General features: G+C 36.4%; 1 protein-coding gene across 1 annotated transcript in view; it reads left to right on the top strand.

Annotated features, from left to right (window-relative positions):
* Positions 1 to 17,473, top strand: part of Thsd7a (thrombospondin type 1 domain containing 7A) — a 401,309-nt gene that overhangs the window by 346,401 nt on the left and 37,435 nt on the right. The window contains exons 12-14 of the mRNA XM_041675563.1: positions 2,446 to 2,640; positions 4,168 to 4,431; positions 15,076 to 15,254. Coding sequence (XP_041531497.1) covers positions 2,446 to 2,640; positions 4,168 to 4,431; positions 15,076 to 15,254 — 638 coding nt within the window. The remainder of the gene's footprint in view (positions 1 to 2,445; positions 2,641 to 4,167; positions 4,432 to 15,075; positions 15,255 to 17,473) is intronic.

Below are 17,473 nucleotides of genomic sequence, written 5' to 3'. Positions count from 1 at the left end.
CAAGTCTTACAGGTATAAGATGAAATCACAGAGTTGTTTTGATTTGCATTTCTCTAATGACTAAGGATGTTGAACATTTCCTTTAGTGTCTTTAAGGCATTTTAGTTTATCATGAATTTTTTAAATATACTCTTTTCTCATATCAAATAGCTATCCCTGTTCCCATTCCCTCCCCTCCTCCAATTTCTCCATCTTCCTCCAACCCTGCTCCCTTACCCACTCCTTAGAAAGGGTAAAAGTTCTCATGGGGAGTCAACAAAGTCTGACACTTCACTTTGAAGCATGACCAAGGTCCTTCCCCTAGATTGAGCAAGGTTCTTATTTCTTAATGACAGTAAAGTCACATCTTGGATAAATCCAAGAACCAAAGTGTTAAATAGTTTTCCAGATGCATCTGCTCCAGGCAATACTACATTATCTCCTAGAGCAGTAGCTTCCATCCAGACAGCAAATTGAAATCATCAGATCTGCAAAAGAATTGAATATTCAGGACCATGTCCTTAGCCAATGAAATAAAAACATTTGAGTTTAGTTAGAAGGCTATATTTGAAAAGCTAACCAGTTTATTTCACTTTTCAGCCTGACACAACCAGTACCTTAGACTTCTGTGATAAACACAGAACCAGGCCAGCCTCCCCAAAAGTGGTGAAAGTGACCTTTTGTCATCACCTGGTTTTCACAATGCCCACCATTCCAAGCATTATGACTTCCCGATTCAAGGACCTCTGTTCTCTTTCTATAAATTGGCTCTACAAAACTAGAGTGTACAAATGAGGCTCTATTCAATGCTTAAAAGTCCTGGAACTGCTCCTACAGACCAAAATAATCTTTCATGGATTTGTTCCACATGGTGCTCACCTTGCAGGGAGCATCTTTCCTTTCTCCAACTGTCAACTACCTCTCTTTGAAGCCCGTTGTACAATGTGCACTGGTCCTTTATGTCTCAGCTCACAGGTACAGATGATATGGCCTAATCTGGGGAGCCGTGTGTCCCAGCTGGAATTCAGACCAACCTGACAGATTCTTCCCTTAATTTTCTGATGATGTGATCCTGAGCAAGCTAGGCAGCAGGGACATAGATCTCCACCATAGACCTGAAAGGGCCATATAAGCCAGTGTGAATGAGGCCATTTAAGATAATTTAATGAAGATTTCAATTCAGGATGAAAGTTTAATGTTTCTTTGGCTTCCTTGATAAATAAATGAATTGTTTTTATAATCTATAGAGTAAAATGGTAAAGAGAAAGGAAACTGTACCATTTTATCTTTTTCCTTAAGATCAGTTCCATAAAATGCATATTGTCTATCCGTGTTTCATGTCTCATAAAACTGCTTCTTGCTTTAAATAAACCACTGAAGCAATATCTTGGAAGGAATCACTATGTGAATAAAAATTGTTTGATCATCGCTAAAGTCCTTATGTCGTCATGAGAATTCTACTAGTGACATGATACCTTAAGCTTATTAAAAGTTCCCAAATTTAGTCTTAAATTCAGAGTTAATATTTCTGTGATATGATAAACTTGAGATCAGAAGTCATGCAGGGCTTTGATACTTCCTATTAGTCACTCAGGAGACACCCCAGTACATGCTCATTGTTGAGGACAATGGTGCTTTCTATGCTGATATAGCTGTAAGATAAGGACATAAGCATGTTCCTCCACCTCAGTTTCCTAAGAAATGGGTCTTCACTGAGACGTTTGTATAGAGAAATTTTAGATTGTTTAATTTCCTAAACAACACTGGAGACACATGATAAGCTTCTAGCACCATGGCAAATATTCCATGGTCAACACAAATGAGATTCATTTTTCAAGAGTTTTTGGTAAAATTAATTTCTAAACCAAACCCACATGCAAAATTGATTAATATCATTCTTAGAATCTAGCAAAATTTGTGAAATGCCAGTGTGTGTGTGTGTGTGTGTGTGTGTGTGTGTGTGTGTGTGTTACGGTATGTTTTCCTGTTACAAAACAGCCAATGAAGTCTATATGTTATTTTAAAGATGTACAAGGGTTGGGGAGATGCTTTAGTGAGTGAAGTGTATACGGCATAAGCGTGAGGAAATTAGTGTGCTTCCCAGCACCCACATAAAAGCAGGATGCAGTTGAGCATGACTATAATCCAGTGCTAGGAGGCAAATGCCAGAGGATTCTTAGGGTTTGTAGCCCAGCCAGACAATGGTTGACCTGCAGGTTCTGTGAAAGACCCTATATCAAAAATAAGCAGAGAGAGGTAGAAAATGGCACTCAGTGTTAAACTCTGACTTCCAAATGTACTCACAGTACACCACTCACACACAAACTTTTATGTCTACTGTGATTCTTAGAAATACTCTAACAACATTTCTCCTGTAATCTGGGACTCAGAAGAGGATTCCTCACTTTGTGAAAATGCTTTTAATTTCTAAACAATAGAGTAATTAGACACATGCTTTTCTTTTAGCCATTACTTGTCGAAAGCAAGATGGAGGACAGGCTAGTATCCAGGAGTGCCTCCAGCATGCAGGCCCTGTGCCAGCCCTAACACAGGCTTGCCAGATCCCTTGCCAAGATGACTGTCAATTTACCAGCTGGTCCAAGTTTTCCTCATGCAATGGAGACTGCGGTGCCGTTAGGACCAGAAAGCGTGCTATTGTTGGTAAGAATAACTGGGATGCTAAAGGAAACTCTCAGCATGACAAAAAAATACACGGAAATTCAAACCAAGAGCATTCTGACAATATGCTTGAAAACTCTTATTGTTGCTGTAGTTCTACTGAGTATTTCAGTATATTGAGGTGTGGACTTTAATGAAAGGTAATAATGATAAAAGCTTATTATTTTAGAAGAAAGAATAGGCAACTAAGTTCTCTATGAAGCAAAACATAAAGCAAAACATTATTGTTGTTGTTTAAACATGCATCATTAGTGCATTGTCCAGAAAGTTTGAAGTGCCTAGAACAGGGAGTAGAGGCTACCCCTTTCCCATCTCAGCCTGTTCTCAGGACCACAAATTCAGTGAGTAGTTTATCTCCTATGATCCGAAATGTGACATTAATTCTATGTCTGAATGCTACATTGAAATATAGTCACAATGGTTTTAAAAAGTGGAAAAGGCAATGACATAGCTCGCAGTTCAGAACACAGGGCACTACACTGAAGCTGAATGCATTTGAATACACTGTAAGGGGCAAGTAAGAAAAAAGAAACCAAAAATGTTAACTGTTTAGAGATGTCAAATTATAAAATGAACCAAAGCCTGAAGACCCTGGAAAACTGCACATATAAACCGTATATATGTATATGTATATGTATATATACCACACATACATAAAGCTATATGTGTGTATACATATATAACACACATATAAACCATATATGTGTATGTGTATATATACCGCACATATAAGTTATATATGTGTATGTTTATATGTACATGTCCCACATATAAAACTATATTGTATATATATCACATATATAAACAATATATGCACATATAAACCATGTATACTATATATGCCACATATACACATATATAAACCATATATGTATATATACACCACATATATAAATCATATATAGCTATATATATATATCAGTGTGAGTAATTTAGAATTAAATACGTGATTAAATCTCATAATGCACTTAAAGAATATATATGTGACAGAGTTATACTTACATATCATGGGCATTTCATATGATATGACTAGCAGAATTAAATATATAATTTGAAAATGCACATATAACTTATATAACCCCTGTAACTCTGCTACGTCTTTGTAGTCATCAAAGGAGAATGCAGTGCAGTGAGTTGTCTATCTCTCTGCCGCTTGTATTTTTGCATATATTAAAAAGAAGAGGCTTATGCAAATGCCACAAACTCCCGAGTCAGAACAAACAAGAGGATTTCAATCATTTCCAAGAGTGTGAAATCAACTACAATCCTTTCTGCAAAGTGGACTATTTTTAAATGAAAAGCAAGAAAAGTTCCACTATGCAAAGTCCAAAGCAACCAATATCAGCAAAAAATGTATTTAGAAAGCACTTAGAAATGAAAATTATCATTTATTTATAGGCTACTATTGAATGGAATCAAAAGCAGAACACGGAAGTATAAGAATGTGAAAAAAATCTAAGGATGCTAGAAAATAATAATGCTATTTTCCAACATAATTCTCTTCTACAGGGAAAAGTAAAAAGAAGGAAAAATGTAAAAACTCCCACTTGTACCCTCTGATAGAAACTCAGTTTTGTCCTTGTGACAAGTACAACGCGCAGCCTGTGGGAAACTGGTCGGACTGTATTTTACCGGAAGGGAAGGCTGAGGTGCTGTTGGGAATGAAGGTACAAGGAGACACCAAGGAATGTGGACAAGGATACCGTTACCAAGCAATGGCATGCTACGATCAAAATGGCAGGCTTGTGGAAACATCGCGATGCAACAGCCACGGTAACCCAATGTCCCTGCAGTTCTCACGTTGCTCTTTGGTAGTGGAGGTGTTCCAGAGAGAAAAGGAAAGGTTGCACAAGTGTGTTTTAAATGGAAGGCTGGGCACCACATAGTCCACCTTGTGTGCGTTACAGGACACAAAGCAGCACAGTCTCGTGACTCAAAGCTGCTTGATGAGTCCCAAGTTGTCTAGAAGCAACATTATGAGGCTCACATTCTTAAAACAGAAGGCAAGAATAGCTGTGAAAAAAAAAATTCCTTGGAATGTATACCCTGTTCATTCAACAGACCCACCAATCCCTAAGTGATCTGTGAATAGAAAGGGACTTAAAAGAGAAAAGGTTTGAATTCAAAGAGATTGATGTTTTAGATGAGGGAGACTTTTTTTTTTTTTTGGTTTTTCGAGACAGGGTTTCTCTGTGGCTTTGGAGCCTGTCCTGGAACTAGCTCTGTAGACCAGGCTGGTCTCGAACTCACAGAGATCCACCTGCCTCTGCCTCTTTAAAGAACAAACTGGCAAACTTTGCAATATGCCCAGAATGTCGTTACAGTAATAGAGAGAAAAGACAAAACTCTCAAAGATCTGTCCATCTTCTGTTCATTGAGTTGAGACTAGGGTGGAAAACAAGCAAACAAATATACTTCTAGAAAACTATGCCAGATTTTATTTTGTAAAGTAAACTGCACAGACAATAATTAAGTTGCCAAAAACTTGTAAATAGTGGCTCCTGGAGCCAGTGTGTACAATGAACCCTTGAGTTTTGATCTGAATGTAACAGGAGTAATATATCACCACTATTCCTTAACCCTAATAAATCTGTTGTTTTTTTGTAGAATGAAGTCATTTTTCAGTGTATTTGCTCGAGTCAGGGATGAAAGGTGTTTGCTAAAGTTAGGCAGTGATGTCCTACCTTGTTATAGAAACGACCCGGAAAGGATGAATTAAATCGCCAGGCGCAAGTACACAGCAGTTACCCTCCAACCTTGTAGAAATAACTTCTGCAATTGAAACAAGGCTGGTCCAGTTTTATTATAAGGTCCAGAAGAAAATGTAAGCTAATAGTACTGTCTCACGTTTATAAATCTTCAAAGTGCTATCGTGCTGACATAATTCTTGGAGTCCCTTAAGCCTTTCCCAGCAAAGGAGCTTCTAAAACTCTTGCCCTTTATTTTAACTTTGTCTCACAGTTTTTATTTTTTAAATCCTGAAGAGTCCACACAGCAGAAGCTGTAGATATAAGTATTTTCAGGTTAGTAAGATGGCATTGCCAAACTGACGATCTCTCTGCATTTGAGCAACAGCTGTAAGCAAACAGGGTTTAAACTTTGAAAATATCTGCAAAAAAGTATCACTTTGCACCAAATAATGAATGCTTTACCAATTAGATTCTAAATATATTGGTACAGTTCCTATTTTGAGATGATAATATATGAAATTTTACATAGTTATTCAATATAAAACTGAAAATTATTGGAATTGAGTTTCTTTTGGAGGACAGGATACAAGTATTTGCTCAAATTTAACTTCTTCAGTGTGCTGATTACTGAAATAATTTGAATATTACCTTGAGCTTCCAGCGTGGCTTTCATACAGTTTCACTTCTACTGTGGTCTACTAATTAAATGCATGAGAACTTTAATAATCATATTTTAGTGTTAGAAGAGAAACACTTGTAATTTTTGAGGTGCTGGAGAAGTTTGGGCATACTAGGGAAGTATTTCACCGGAGCTGCACACATATCCAGTGCCTAGAAAAAATCCTTCAAAAATTATAAGACTATCACAATTTGCTAACTAACAAGTCACATAATTAAAAGATTAAAAGCAGAAATGTCATTGATATTAGCCAAAGGCAAACTTCTTACCTAGTGTGATCACGTCGAGGCATGGAGACTACAACTCTACACACCAGGGTAGGTACAGACAGCAAAAAAAAAAAAAAAAAATATCAGGAGGAATGTGGAAGAATCTAAGAAAAACCCTTCGCCAAGATCACCATTCCATTTGAGTTCTTCAGTACCCCTGTCATTTCTAATGATGACAGTGTCTCTGTCATCATCCTCACCGTCTGTGATCTCTTTTCATTTATAATAGGTGAGGTGTTTTCACATTTGCTAACACTGATCAATTCTAAGCAGCAGCTAAGAAATTTCATTTCTGCTGACAGATTTCTGTTTTATAATTACGTGTCTGTGATGTGTGCAGTCAGTTCTGATAGTTTACGAAATGCCAGCATTGGCTACGCCATTCTAGGCATGCTCTATACCTTCTCCCAGTCAAGTCAACCTTCTCTAAGGATGATGGATGTGGAGTTCTTTGTAGCTTGGAAAGAAACTGTCTTCCTGCTTCAATTTAAGCATAAAGTGGACCCCTATGTGTATAAAGTACAACGATATTAATCTCTTACTCAAGTCTCACTAGCCTTGGGGCAATTCTGTTTAATCACTACCGTCCATCTTCTGTGACTTATGTTATCAGTAATTACAATGTTATGCAATTTGACTTTCCCCGGTTTAATTGTGTGTTCTTTTAGACTATTTCCCATGGGGTCACCTTTTTTCATTTCCTAAACTTGGGGCTTGGTTTTATTACCCCAGCATTGGCTTTCATATAATGATAGACTCTAGGCTGAGAAATGCTACAGTTATATCCCTACAATTAGATCTTATAAAATGGTTTCTGCTCAGTCCATATAAACTTTTTGTCTTTTAATAAGATAAGATTTCAATGTGAAGTGTAGGGTTACATAAATTTCTATTCTTTCCATGATGAAATTTAAAACAATTACGCTAGTTAGCCCTAATTTTTTAAAAGAGTCTCAAGGATAACTTGGTAATATATATATATATATGATTTTCATTCATCTGTAAGCGATAAAACTTTATTATGCAACTCTTAAACCAACCCAACATTATAAAATCACATTTGGTACTTCAAAGACATGTATCACCTTATAAATATACCATAAATTTTATCAATTATGCTCATTACATGTGTTTTCATCTACTATCATGCATAAACACATTTTCTAGGACACTTGAGACATGGATATATTCTCAGCCTCTGGAGGAGTTGATACATGATAAATATTTGCAGAATATATGAATGAATGAAATACTAGAGACAGTTTTCCAACATGAAAGGAGTTGGTTCCTGGTGTGCTTACAGTTGACCAGGACCACTATGACACTTTCTTTTTCTTACTACCTTCCCTGTGCAACACATTTCTGTTGGATCATTGAAAATTATTGTGGTCTTTGGAACAAATAAGAGCTATATGTGCTGCAAGATGTCTATATGATTCTCATCAGATGCCCAAGTTCCAATTTGCTCATGGAAAATCAAATTTTATGGGTGAATACGCCTTTAGCATTTGATTATGGTATTTATGAATAAATAAGATAACTCTTAAAATCATAAAAATAGCATAACTGTATATCTGTCAAAACTCTTCACAATATATCTGTCAAAGCCTTGACAGGAGAACGTGATTTCATCTCTGCTCAAGAAGGAAGAGAGCACTCCAAGTTATATGCTGTTCTGTTTGCAGAGCACAAATTGCCTTAAGCGTATTAGTCACAGGTTACTTGGAGAATTCAATAGTCATGACTAAATAACTCTCTAATCTTCCTTTGCCATATGATGTCATGCTGACATTTCAGAGCCTACATGCTTTATAGATAGCATAGTACACTTTCATTATTTTCATTATTTTTTTTATTTGCTTTCTGTCACCTCAAAGATGAAGTTGTGAACAGTTTCTCTAACACCCCACTAGTGTGGTGTTTATTTCCTCCTAACCTTAATTTTGAAAAAGGGCAATTTGTATTAAATTATTCCTGCTTTCTCTCTTTGCCTACTATGCTAACAAATGATAAAAATCATAGAAAGGGTTACTCATCATTGAGGGGCTTTAACAGTAGATTTTGCCCAGCACTCGGGAGGCAGAGGCAGGCGGATCTCTGTGAGTTCGAGGCCAGCCTGGTCTACAAGAGCTAGTTCCAGGACAGGAACCAAAAGCTACGGAGAAACCCTGTCTCGAAAATCAAAAAAAAAAAAAAAAAAAAAAAAAAAAAAACAACAAAAAAAAACAGTAGATTTTGTAAGCACCTATAAGATTCACAGCATACCCATTCAAGTTTGATATTTTGCATAGATTCTAATCTGAGAAGTTGTGGTTTATGTTACATTTAACACTCAAAATGTTACTGATAAAAATAATCGTGAATGTGGATAGAATAGATTTTTCAGATAGGACATATGTCCATTCAGCACAAAGTAACTGAAATGTGTTTCATTTGTGTTAGGATTCTGGAGTGGGAGGATGTAGATTTACTATTAAAAGTTGATTACAAGCAAAATTAAATAAAAAGCTGTTTTCTGTCATGCTTACTTGTAGCCTGGGAAGTGTGTATTTCATTATATAAAGCAGAAGAGACAATGAAGAGAATTTTATAAACAAACTGGAATAGAGTTCTAATATTTCCAAAAAGTCTTCTCAGTTACTACAATTTATTTAATGTCTAATCCAATTTAGAATTTTTAATTTATCATTTGAGATCACACATACCACTAGTATTGCCTTATACAGTTATCCAAAAAATGAGTATTTTTCTGCTTTTCAAATGTGAAAAGAAGGCAGATTGTTTGCATCTGACTTTTCCTGAGTGAGATAATTGGGCTCAAAGTTGAAGAACCAGAGAAATGGGTAATTGCTGTAGACACCTAACACAAAGAGAAAGTGATGGTGCAGGTACTGATTTAAGATAGATGTGTTCTCAGCTGCATACTTCCAGGTCTCCCTGTAGCCCCAACATGGAGGGGAGGAGCCCCAACCACAGAGGTGAAGAGCAATAGACTTTGGGAATCCCCACAGCTACAGTTGAAAAACAGCTGTCCTTGCAGTTTAGTTTTGTGTGCTTGTTCCTCTGTCTCAGCTGAGGTTTCTATTGCTGTGATGAAACACCGTGACCAAAGCAACTTGCGGAGGAAAAGGTTTATTCAGCATGCACATCTACAACATAGGTCATCATCAAAGGAAGTCAGGACAGGAACCTAGAGGCAGGAGCAGATTGAAAGCCATCAAGGAGTGTTGCTTACTGGCTCGATTCCCTGGGCTTACTCAGCCTGCTTTCTTAGAGAACCCAGGCCCACCAGCTCTGGATAGAACCACCCACAATGGACTAGAGTCTCCCCCATGAATCACTAATTAAGAAAATGGCCTGCAGTCTTGCTTTTACAGACCAATCATATGGAGACATTTTCTCAGTCGAGAGTCTCTCCTCTCTGATGACTCTAGCTTGTGTCCTGAAAATATAAAACTAGCCAGCACAACTTCACACTTCAACTTATTTTCCTGCTTAATAATATCATTCTTAAAATGGTTTCACAGAGTTCCCCAGGCTATGCTGTCCAGTGCAGTCTTCAATATCTTCCATGTTTGTTTGGATTTGGTTTCTGGTTTTAGTATTAACACATTGTATTCCTTAGATTATATTTTCAGCTGAGAACAATTGACTATGTTCAATAATAAACCAAGTGTAGAAAAATTATCTACTCATGGTTTCCACCACTGTATTTTAATCCTCTTCCTATTAACCTTTGACCTCTCACAGCTTCTATTGTGATAGTACAGAATGCCATCCAAATAGCTTTTTGATTAATTGATTGATTGTGTGTATGTGGTGGGAAGCATGTGCCACAATATTCATGAAAGTCAAAGGACAGCTTCTAGGAATGAGTTATCTTCCTCATCATGTGGGCTTCATGAATAAAACTTAGGTGTTCAGGACTAGAGACAAGTACCCCCTGATGCTGAGCCACCTCCCTGATCCCATGGAAGCTTTCTGATGTAAGTAGAGGATTATTCAGTGCTAACATAAGAAATCCTTCAGTTTTTCAAACAATGCACAAGTTTTCTGAGAATGTATATAAGTACATAGAAAATATGTGTACTTATCTAAAGCAAACAGATAAAATCAAAATGGTATTTGTCATGAGTACTTCACCATGATAATTAATTTCTCAATATTGATTCACAACTTTCATTCTAATATATGATCCTGGGCAGAACACTTAAATATTGGAGTTTAGATAATATATGTTATAGTTTGGTTTTCTGTAAGCTATCAAATTACAAGTTTGGAATACCTAATTTACAAAGTAATGTTTTCTGGTTTTTCCAGTCCCTGATAAATATCTAGTAAAATTACCCTGTCCTTGGTTGCAGTTATAAGCAGATAATTTATGCATATTAGGTAGAAGATATTTTTGAAGTTTCTTTTAGACTAATCCTAATGTTTCAGAGACTTCACTGGACTTACTCATTCACGGAGGTGTAAATCACACAAACCAACACTTATTATGTGCTTTCAGAATGAATTATTTAATCATATACAGCGCACCTTTCAGGAACATAATTTACTAATTGTGAAGGTTGTTGACAGCTTCATTTTTTTATTTTTATTTTTTTGTTGTTGTTGTTGTTGTTGTTTGTTTTTTTTTTTTTGTTTCGAGACAAGGTTTCTCTGTGGTTTTGGAGCCTGTCCTGGAACTAGCTCTTGTAGACCAGGCTGGTCTCAAATTCACAGAGATCCGCCTGCCTCTGCCTCCCAAGTACTGGGATTAAAGGCGTGCGCCACCACTGCCCGGCTGTTGACAGCTTCTTTATCTGCATTTTCATAAATCAAATGAACGCGGTGATTGCATATGTCTCAGAGGCACTATGTCCTGTGGTTGCCCCTTGAAATTTGCTAGGATTTTTTTTTTGTTTTTTCTAACTGAAACAGTATGCAGAACATATAAACGCTTCAGAAAACATATGATCAGAATTCTCAGCTTGATTTTCTTGAGTATCAGAATAGGTTTTGAATTGCTAAAGTTTTAACATCTTCAACATGAAGTCATTTATTGTGCTTTAGCCTTCCTCAGAAACCATCAATTGCTTTAAGTTGCCAGCAATTTATTTAGCCTTAAAATGCTTGAAATGTTCCATCTCCTGTGATTGTTTGATGTTAATTGCTCTCAAAAATGATCTTAGCAGAACAGGCAAGGGAATGCTTATCTGGCAATTCACTGGTAGCATTCAAGATTTTAATAGTGCTAGATAAACACAACAGGCAATTATTGAATGTGGCTACACATTGGGAAATAAAAACAAAAGATTCAAAACATAGTCTTCTGCTGTTTTGCCTTTATCTTATTTCTTAAATTGTGCATTTTAATTTTAATAGGTAGGTGGATTTTGAAATATTTTCTGGATTATTCTATTGAAAAATCAGATGTAAAACTGTCATACCTTCTTCTGCAGTGACACACAATAAATCAGTCTGAAGTCAAACACCTGAAATCTTTTCAGAACAAAGGATCTAGGCTTTAAAAGGTTTCCACCCAAAACATTCAAGGTGGCTTTTTTACACACCTCAAACTACAATTAAAGTCAACAAAGTCAGTCACTGCAATTTATTAAAAGAAAAACTACACTTTTAAAGGCACTATGAAGTACCCCATTGGTTCTTTGTTAGACTTTCTTTTTGTCATGAATACATTAGATTCCTTTTTCAGAATCAAGAATATATTCAAAATAGTATGGTCACCTTCTGCCTGTCTGTAACAGTCTATGACTGTTATAACCTTACCGGGTCCATCGGAACACTCATCCTTTGGAAATTTTTGCTGTTCTTTCCTCTTTACATCAAATTTGTGATTGCATTTTTAAATTGCTTCATACTTTCTCTACAATAAAGTGATATAAAGTAATGCCCCAACACATGTTTCTCTTCTTGGAATATAATTACCGAAGTATATACGTAACTTACCAAAATACATGTTCTGAAATATTCATAGCAGATGTATTCATATTAACTTTATATTTACAACTACTTCAATGCTCACCAAATAATACAATGAAAACTTAAGACAAAACACATCACAAAATAAAATGTATCTCCAACAGTGTACAGAATGTGGAAGAATCTCACAATGTAATACGGAGTGAAAAGGGCTACAAATCACCATAGACTAACATAGTTAACTAACATTAACTAACATAGGTTAATTAGCTGCTGTTCGTTGCTGTGAAAGAGTAGCCCTAAAAATAAAGAAAGAGGGGTTCATTTTGGTTCAGTTTTAGAGTTGACAGTGCCTATCTAGGTAACTTTGCAGTTTCTGTCTTGAGGAATGTTATAATGGATCTGTATTTGCCTGATTGCAGCCCAAGAGGGTAGAAGAAAGATCAATATGTCAAAAACACCTATTAACAGCACACCTAGATCTTATCCGCTATTTCCATCATTTCCCAGTAATACCATAAAATTATGAATCATTGATGACTGATTTATTGACGAATTTAGAACCCACCTGTTGCAACTTCTGAGTGGTTGATTCCACAAACTGGGACCAATACTCAACATATGAGGACATTCTGGGGACCCTTAATATCTAAACCACCTTCTGTATAATTCTAATTACATGCAGCTTCTAAAACTAAAACTATTCTGCACTCTCAGAAGTCAAGGTAGGAAACACTATTAAAAAATATGCCATGAGTCTGTTCCTTCTCCAGACTTTCTGGGTGTCACTAGCATCTTACCAGTGTCCCTTGCATCAACTGCTATGCATGCAAATGAGTGCAAGCAAAACTGATGCCAGCTCAGGAAGCTCGGTGGTCTATGTCAGGGTCAATATCTCAGCTGGAGGTACATTCTGATTATGTTAAAGCAGCCAGAGGAAGTATAAAAGAAATTCTGCATATTACTTCTTAAATTATATATGCATCAATTATTGTTTCACTAAAATTTTTTAGGCTAAAAAATAGAGGTGAGGTGAGTTAACACAAGAATTTATGCTCATTTTCAAAAGTCAGATTCTGCCACAAACTCTTTGTCTGTATTTGAAGATATCAATATTCATAACTTACTTATATCTTAGAGATATACTTAAAGCATAAAAATAAAATATAAATAAATTAATAAAATTAATTTAAGACCCGAATACTATAAAAACACCAAGCAGAGTCATTAGAAGAAATTTAAGAGCTTGGTAGTGGTTGTGGATGTCTTTAATCATAGCACTCAGAAGGCAGAGATAGGCTAATTTCTATGAGTTCAAAGCCAGCCTGGTGTACAGAGCGAGTTCCAGGACAGCCAAGACAATTTTCTAGACATAAAACCAAAGCACAAGAAAACACAGAGGGAAAAAAAAGGTGGATTTCATCAACATCTGAATATTTTATTTTATTTGTTTGTTTGGTTGGTTGGTTGTTTATTAGATAATATCCATTGTCTACATTTGGGACTTTTTTCCACCTATTGGGTTGCCTTTTCCGGCCTCTATATGCTGAAAAATTAAACTAAGAAAAAACAAAACAAAAACAAAAATGGATTTTGATTTATTTGGTCTTATTTATTTGAAATATCAATTAAAAGACAATTTTGTAGAGTCCAACAGCAAATATGGTTGGCATACGAAGATGAGAAGTAGCTATCGAGTGGTGATAGGAAGGGCAGCATTCAGAAAAGGACCTTAAAAATGATCTAGAAACCTACAATTTAGATGGTGGTAAATGTACAATTTAGCAAATACACAAAAATTTAAAACATAAGCTGATTTCTATAATATATTTTTAGTTCAAAATGTTTCCAATCTACCTGTCTCCTCGTAGGTTGTGACTATGATAGTCACTTGCATGATCAAGTCTGTGCCATTGATCTAAACTGGTGAAGCTGACTGACTTTTGATTTCTTTCTAAAGGCAACATTATAGAAGAAAAAAGAACAGGCATTTGGTTTTTGACCAGAGGAATTTTGCTTTTCCATATATTTGCCTTGAGACTTACAGGGATAATTTGATAATGTCAAGTTGGTAGTAAAGAACTAATCAAAGAAAGCAGCCTGTTTCAAATCAAATCTATACACTATTCATTTAGCTAGTGGGCTGACGGAATGAGTATATGCCATCGCTTTCCCTGAGATCCTAGACCTTGTCAATCATCCCTCTGCATTTGTTTTCTGGTTTATGCCTAATACAGTTAAAATTCCAAGAGAGTCAAATGGACCCAAGACGAGGTGTGGCTTTAATAGTGACTGTGCTGTGGAGATATGACACATTGCTGGCATAACAGCCTTCAGTTTCCATCCACTGAATTGATTTCCAAGGAAGGGGGAGCATAAGGCGCTAAATTAAATAGATTCTTTCGGATGTTTATTGAGACAGACGGGTTTTTCTTGAGGAAGAATGCTGGAGACTCAGAGCCCTGCCGGTGTGTGGCATTAACACATAAGGTGTCACAGAAATCTGCGTTAGATTTTTAACAGTATTCTGGCAGCATTGAGAGTGAGATGGTTAGCCGACAGGTTACTGTCAATTAAACAAGAGCTGTCACAAAGTCAGAAATGTTGAAACATGGTGGGCACCAATCCTAAGCAGATCATATGGCAGCTACTCGGCGGTTATTTTAACACCGTCATGGTGTAGTTGTGTTATTTCCCTGCAGAATTTAATTTGAGTCCCTGAGGATGCAGACATCTCTGCATTTGCATGTGCTGTCAAGTCAAAAGTGGACCTTCTCAATGAGCTGGAAAGGTTCGTGAGAGTCAGAAAAGGGCACTCAGCACCTTGTTCCTTGTTCTGTTACCCTTTGCTCAGGTTACATAGAAGAAGCCTGCATCATTCCCTGCCCCTCGGACTGCAAGCTCAGCGAGTGGTCCAACTGGTCCCGCTGCAGCAAATCCTGTGGGAGCGGCGTGAAGGTCCGGTCCAAGTGGCTGCGAGAAAAGCCTTATAATGGGGGAAGGCCTTGCCCCAAACTGGATCATGTCAACCAGGTATTTTCCTAAACCCAAGTGTACTACGATATTTCTGAGATTCCCAAGGATCTATTATTTAACCAAAATGAACAAAATTAAATAACAGCTCCTGAATAAGAAATATGTTCTATCCTATTTTTATAAGGTCTGAGTCAATCACGTGTAATTTACTAAAATCTAAAATCTCGAATTATATATATCATCTCTGAATTCTCTGAGGATTCAGAATCCTGCAAGCGTCTAGATAGGTATACAATTCCATAGAGGTGAAATGACACCTATCTCATGAGTAATGGCAAGGTATTTAATCTGTCATGCAACTGTGCATAACTGTGGTGATAAAGTCACATAATTCTTATGGTTTCTGTAGACCCCCAGAGAGAGTTCTCAGTTGCGAAGTACTAAAGATAAAGCAAAGAAAGGACATGAATATTCTCTAACATTAAGAAAAATTCTAGCCGGGCGGTGGTGGCGCACGCCTTTAATCCCAGCACTCGGGAGGCAGAGACAGGCGGATCTCTGTGAGTTCTAGGCCAGCCTGGTCTACAGGAGCTAGTGCCAGGACAGGCTCCAAAGCTACAGAGAAACCCTGCCTCGAAAAACTTAAAAAAAAAAAAAAGAAAAAGAAAAATTCTATTTATTCATTTTAACCTAGTTCATGCAAAATAAAATCAAGAAATACACAAAGTTTCTCAAAGTTCATATACATGTATATATATTTGTGTGTGTGCGTGTGTGTATATATATATATATATATATATATACTAGTAATTTAGTCTCTGCCTTTTCTAACATTGAAGCTGTATCAGAGCTTGCATGCATACTTCATTAACTGCTGCCAATGGTTGTTATTTGTATTCTATTGGAGATAAAGACTCATGGCTAATGACGGAATTGTGATTAATTTAAGTGTAACGGAACAGACAATTGTTATCACAGTTGATCGGCATGTAAATTAGCACAGAATGGAGTTTGCAGAGTGTGTGCAGATGCTGCGTTTTGAATTAGAGCCACGATCAAATGAACCAAGTATTTAAATATGTAAAACTGTTTCACGGGGACAAAGCCTGTCTCATTTGAAACTCTAACTACATTGTTATCAGCAGTTTCCTTCTGATTAACCTAAGATTGCTGCTAACAATAGAAGCAAACCACATGAAGAGTAAATAAGTATTTTAAGTAAATAAATATTAAGAGATATTATTAAATTTTAACTATATTGCTATAATCTTCGTTATAATTATATAATTATGTTAAGTAAATTATAAACATTAAGAAGTATTTTAAGTAAATAAAAATGAAGACATGGAAGAATTAAGTCCACGGAAAGTATTCTCAATTACTCTGAAGTTTTCTAAGTTGGTGAATTTAGACAATGGAGACAAAATTATACACTCTGCTATCGCCATCTCCTGGCAGGTGAACTGCCTTGTCATTGGATACTTTGTATTTCTACACTGCTAGTGTTCATTTCCAAAGCAGAAATTTGTCTGCAAAGCTATAACTGTGTGAATATGAAACAGAACACAGAAGTGACATATTTATGATCGAGAAGAATGCCTGTGTATGACTTAGGAAATCTTGAATTTTCCAGTGACAAATTTAAATATTAACAAATCATGACCCATGGTTTTAACAAGCTGATGTGCACATACACATAACACATCAATGTGTGTGCGCCAAAGAATCAGTAAGTAATGTTAATATTCCACATTTGCCTGAGCACTTCTGTCTCCAAGGGCACATGACCAGAGCCAAGTTGTCTGGAACGTACAAATCGCTAGTCTAAGACCCTTTCACTGTTACTTTCCAAAATAAACAGGGATTTAAGTATTAGTAAAATTGACACGAAAATAAAATACACAAAATGTGTGTTAATGTTTTAAAAATATTAAGCACGGAGATTTTCACTATAATTAATTCCTCGGTGTAAATATACCTGTCTGTAGTCGTGAAAGTGGACTCAGATTCTGTGTCCTAGCTCAGATTAAATCTGAAGGTTCTTATTTCACTAAAAGTGAATGGGTGGATTAAAGTGGACGAAAGGGTAAATGGATTTGAAGGTGGGTCAATATATAGATAACAGCCCACTTATCACTTGGCTCCTAAGTTATTTGCAGTCACACATCAGTTTACCATGACAGGGGCTGTGAGATCCACTCAGTTTTTGAACCTTTGTCACCCTGCACATAGAATCCTTTCCTTAGTTGTGAAATCCTTGTCTCTACATCTTAAAT

The sequence above is a fragment of the Microtus oregoni genome, unplaced genomic scaffold (assembly GCF_018167655.1).
Source record: "Microtus oregoni isolate MIOR12 unplaced genomic scaffold, Mior012 000026F_ref0000081, whole genome shotgun sequence".
Lineage (NCBI taxonomy): Eukaryota > Metazoa > Chordata > Mammalia > Rodentia > Cricetidae > Microtus > Microtus oregoni.
This window is presented reverse-complemented; position numbering and strand designations above follow the sequence as displayed.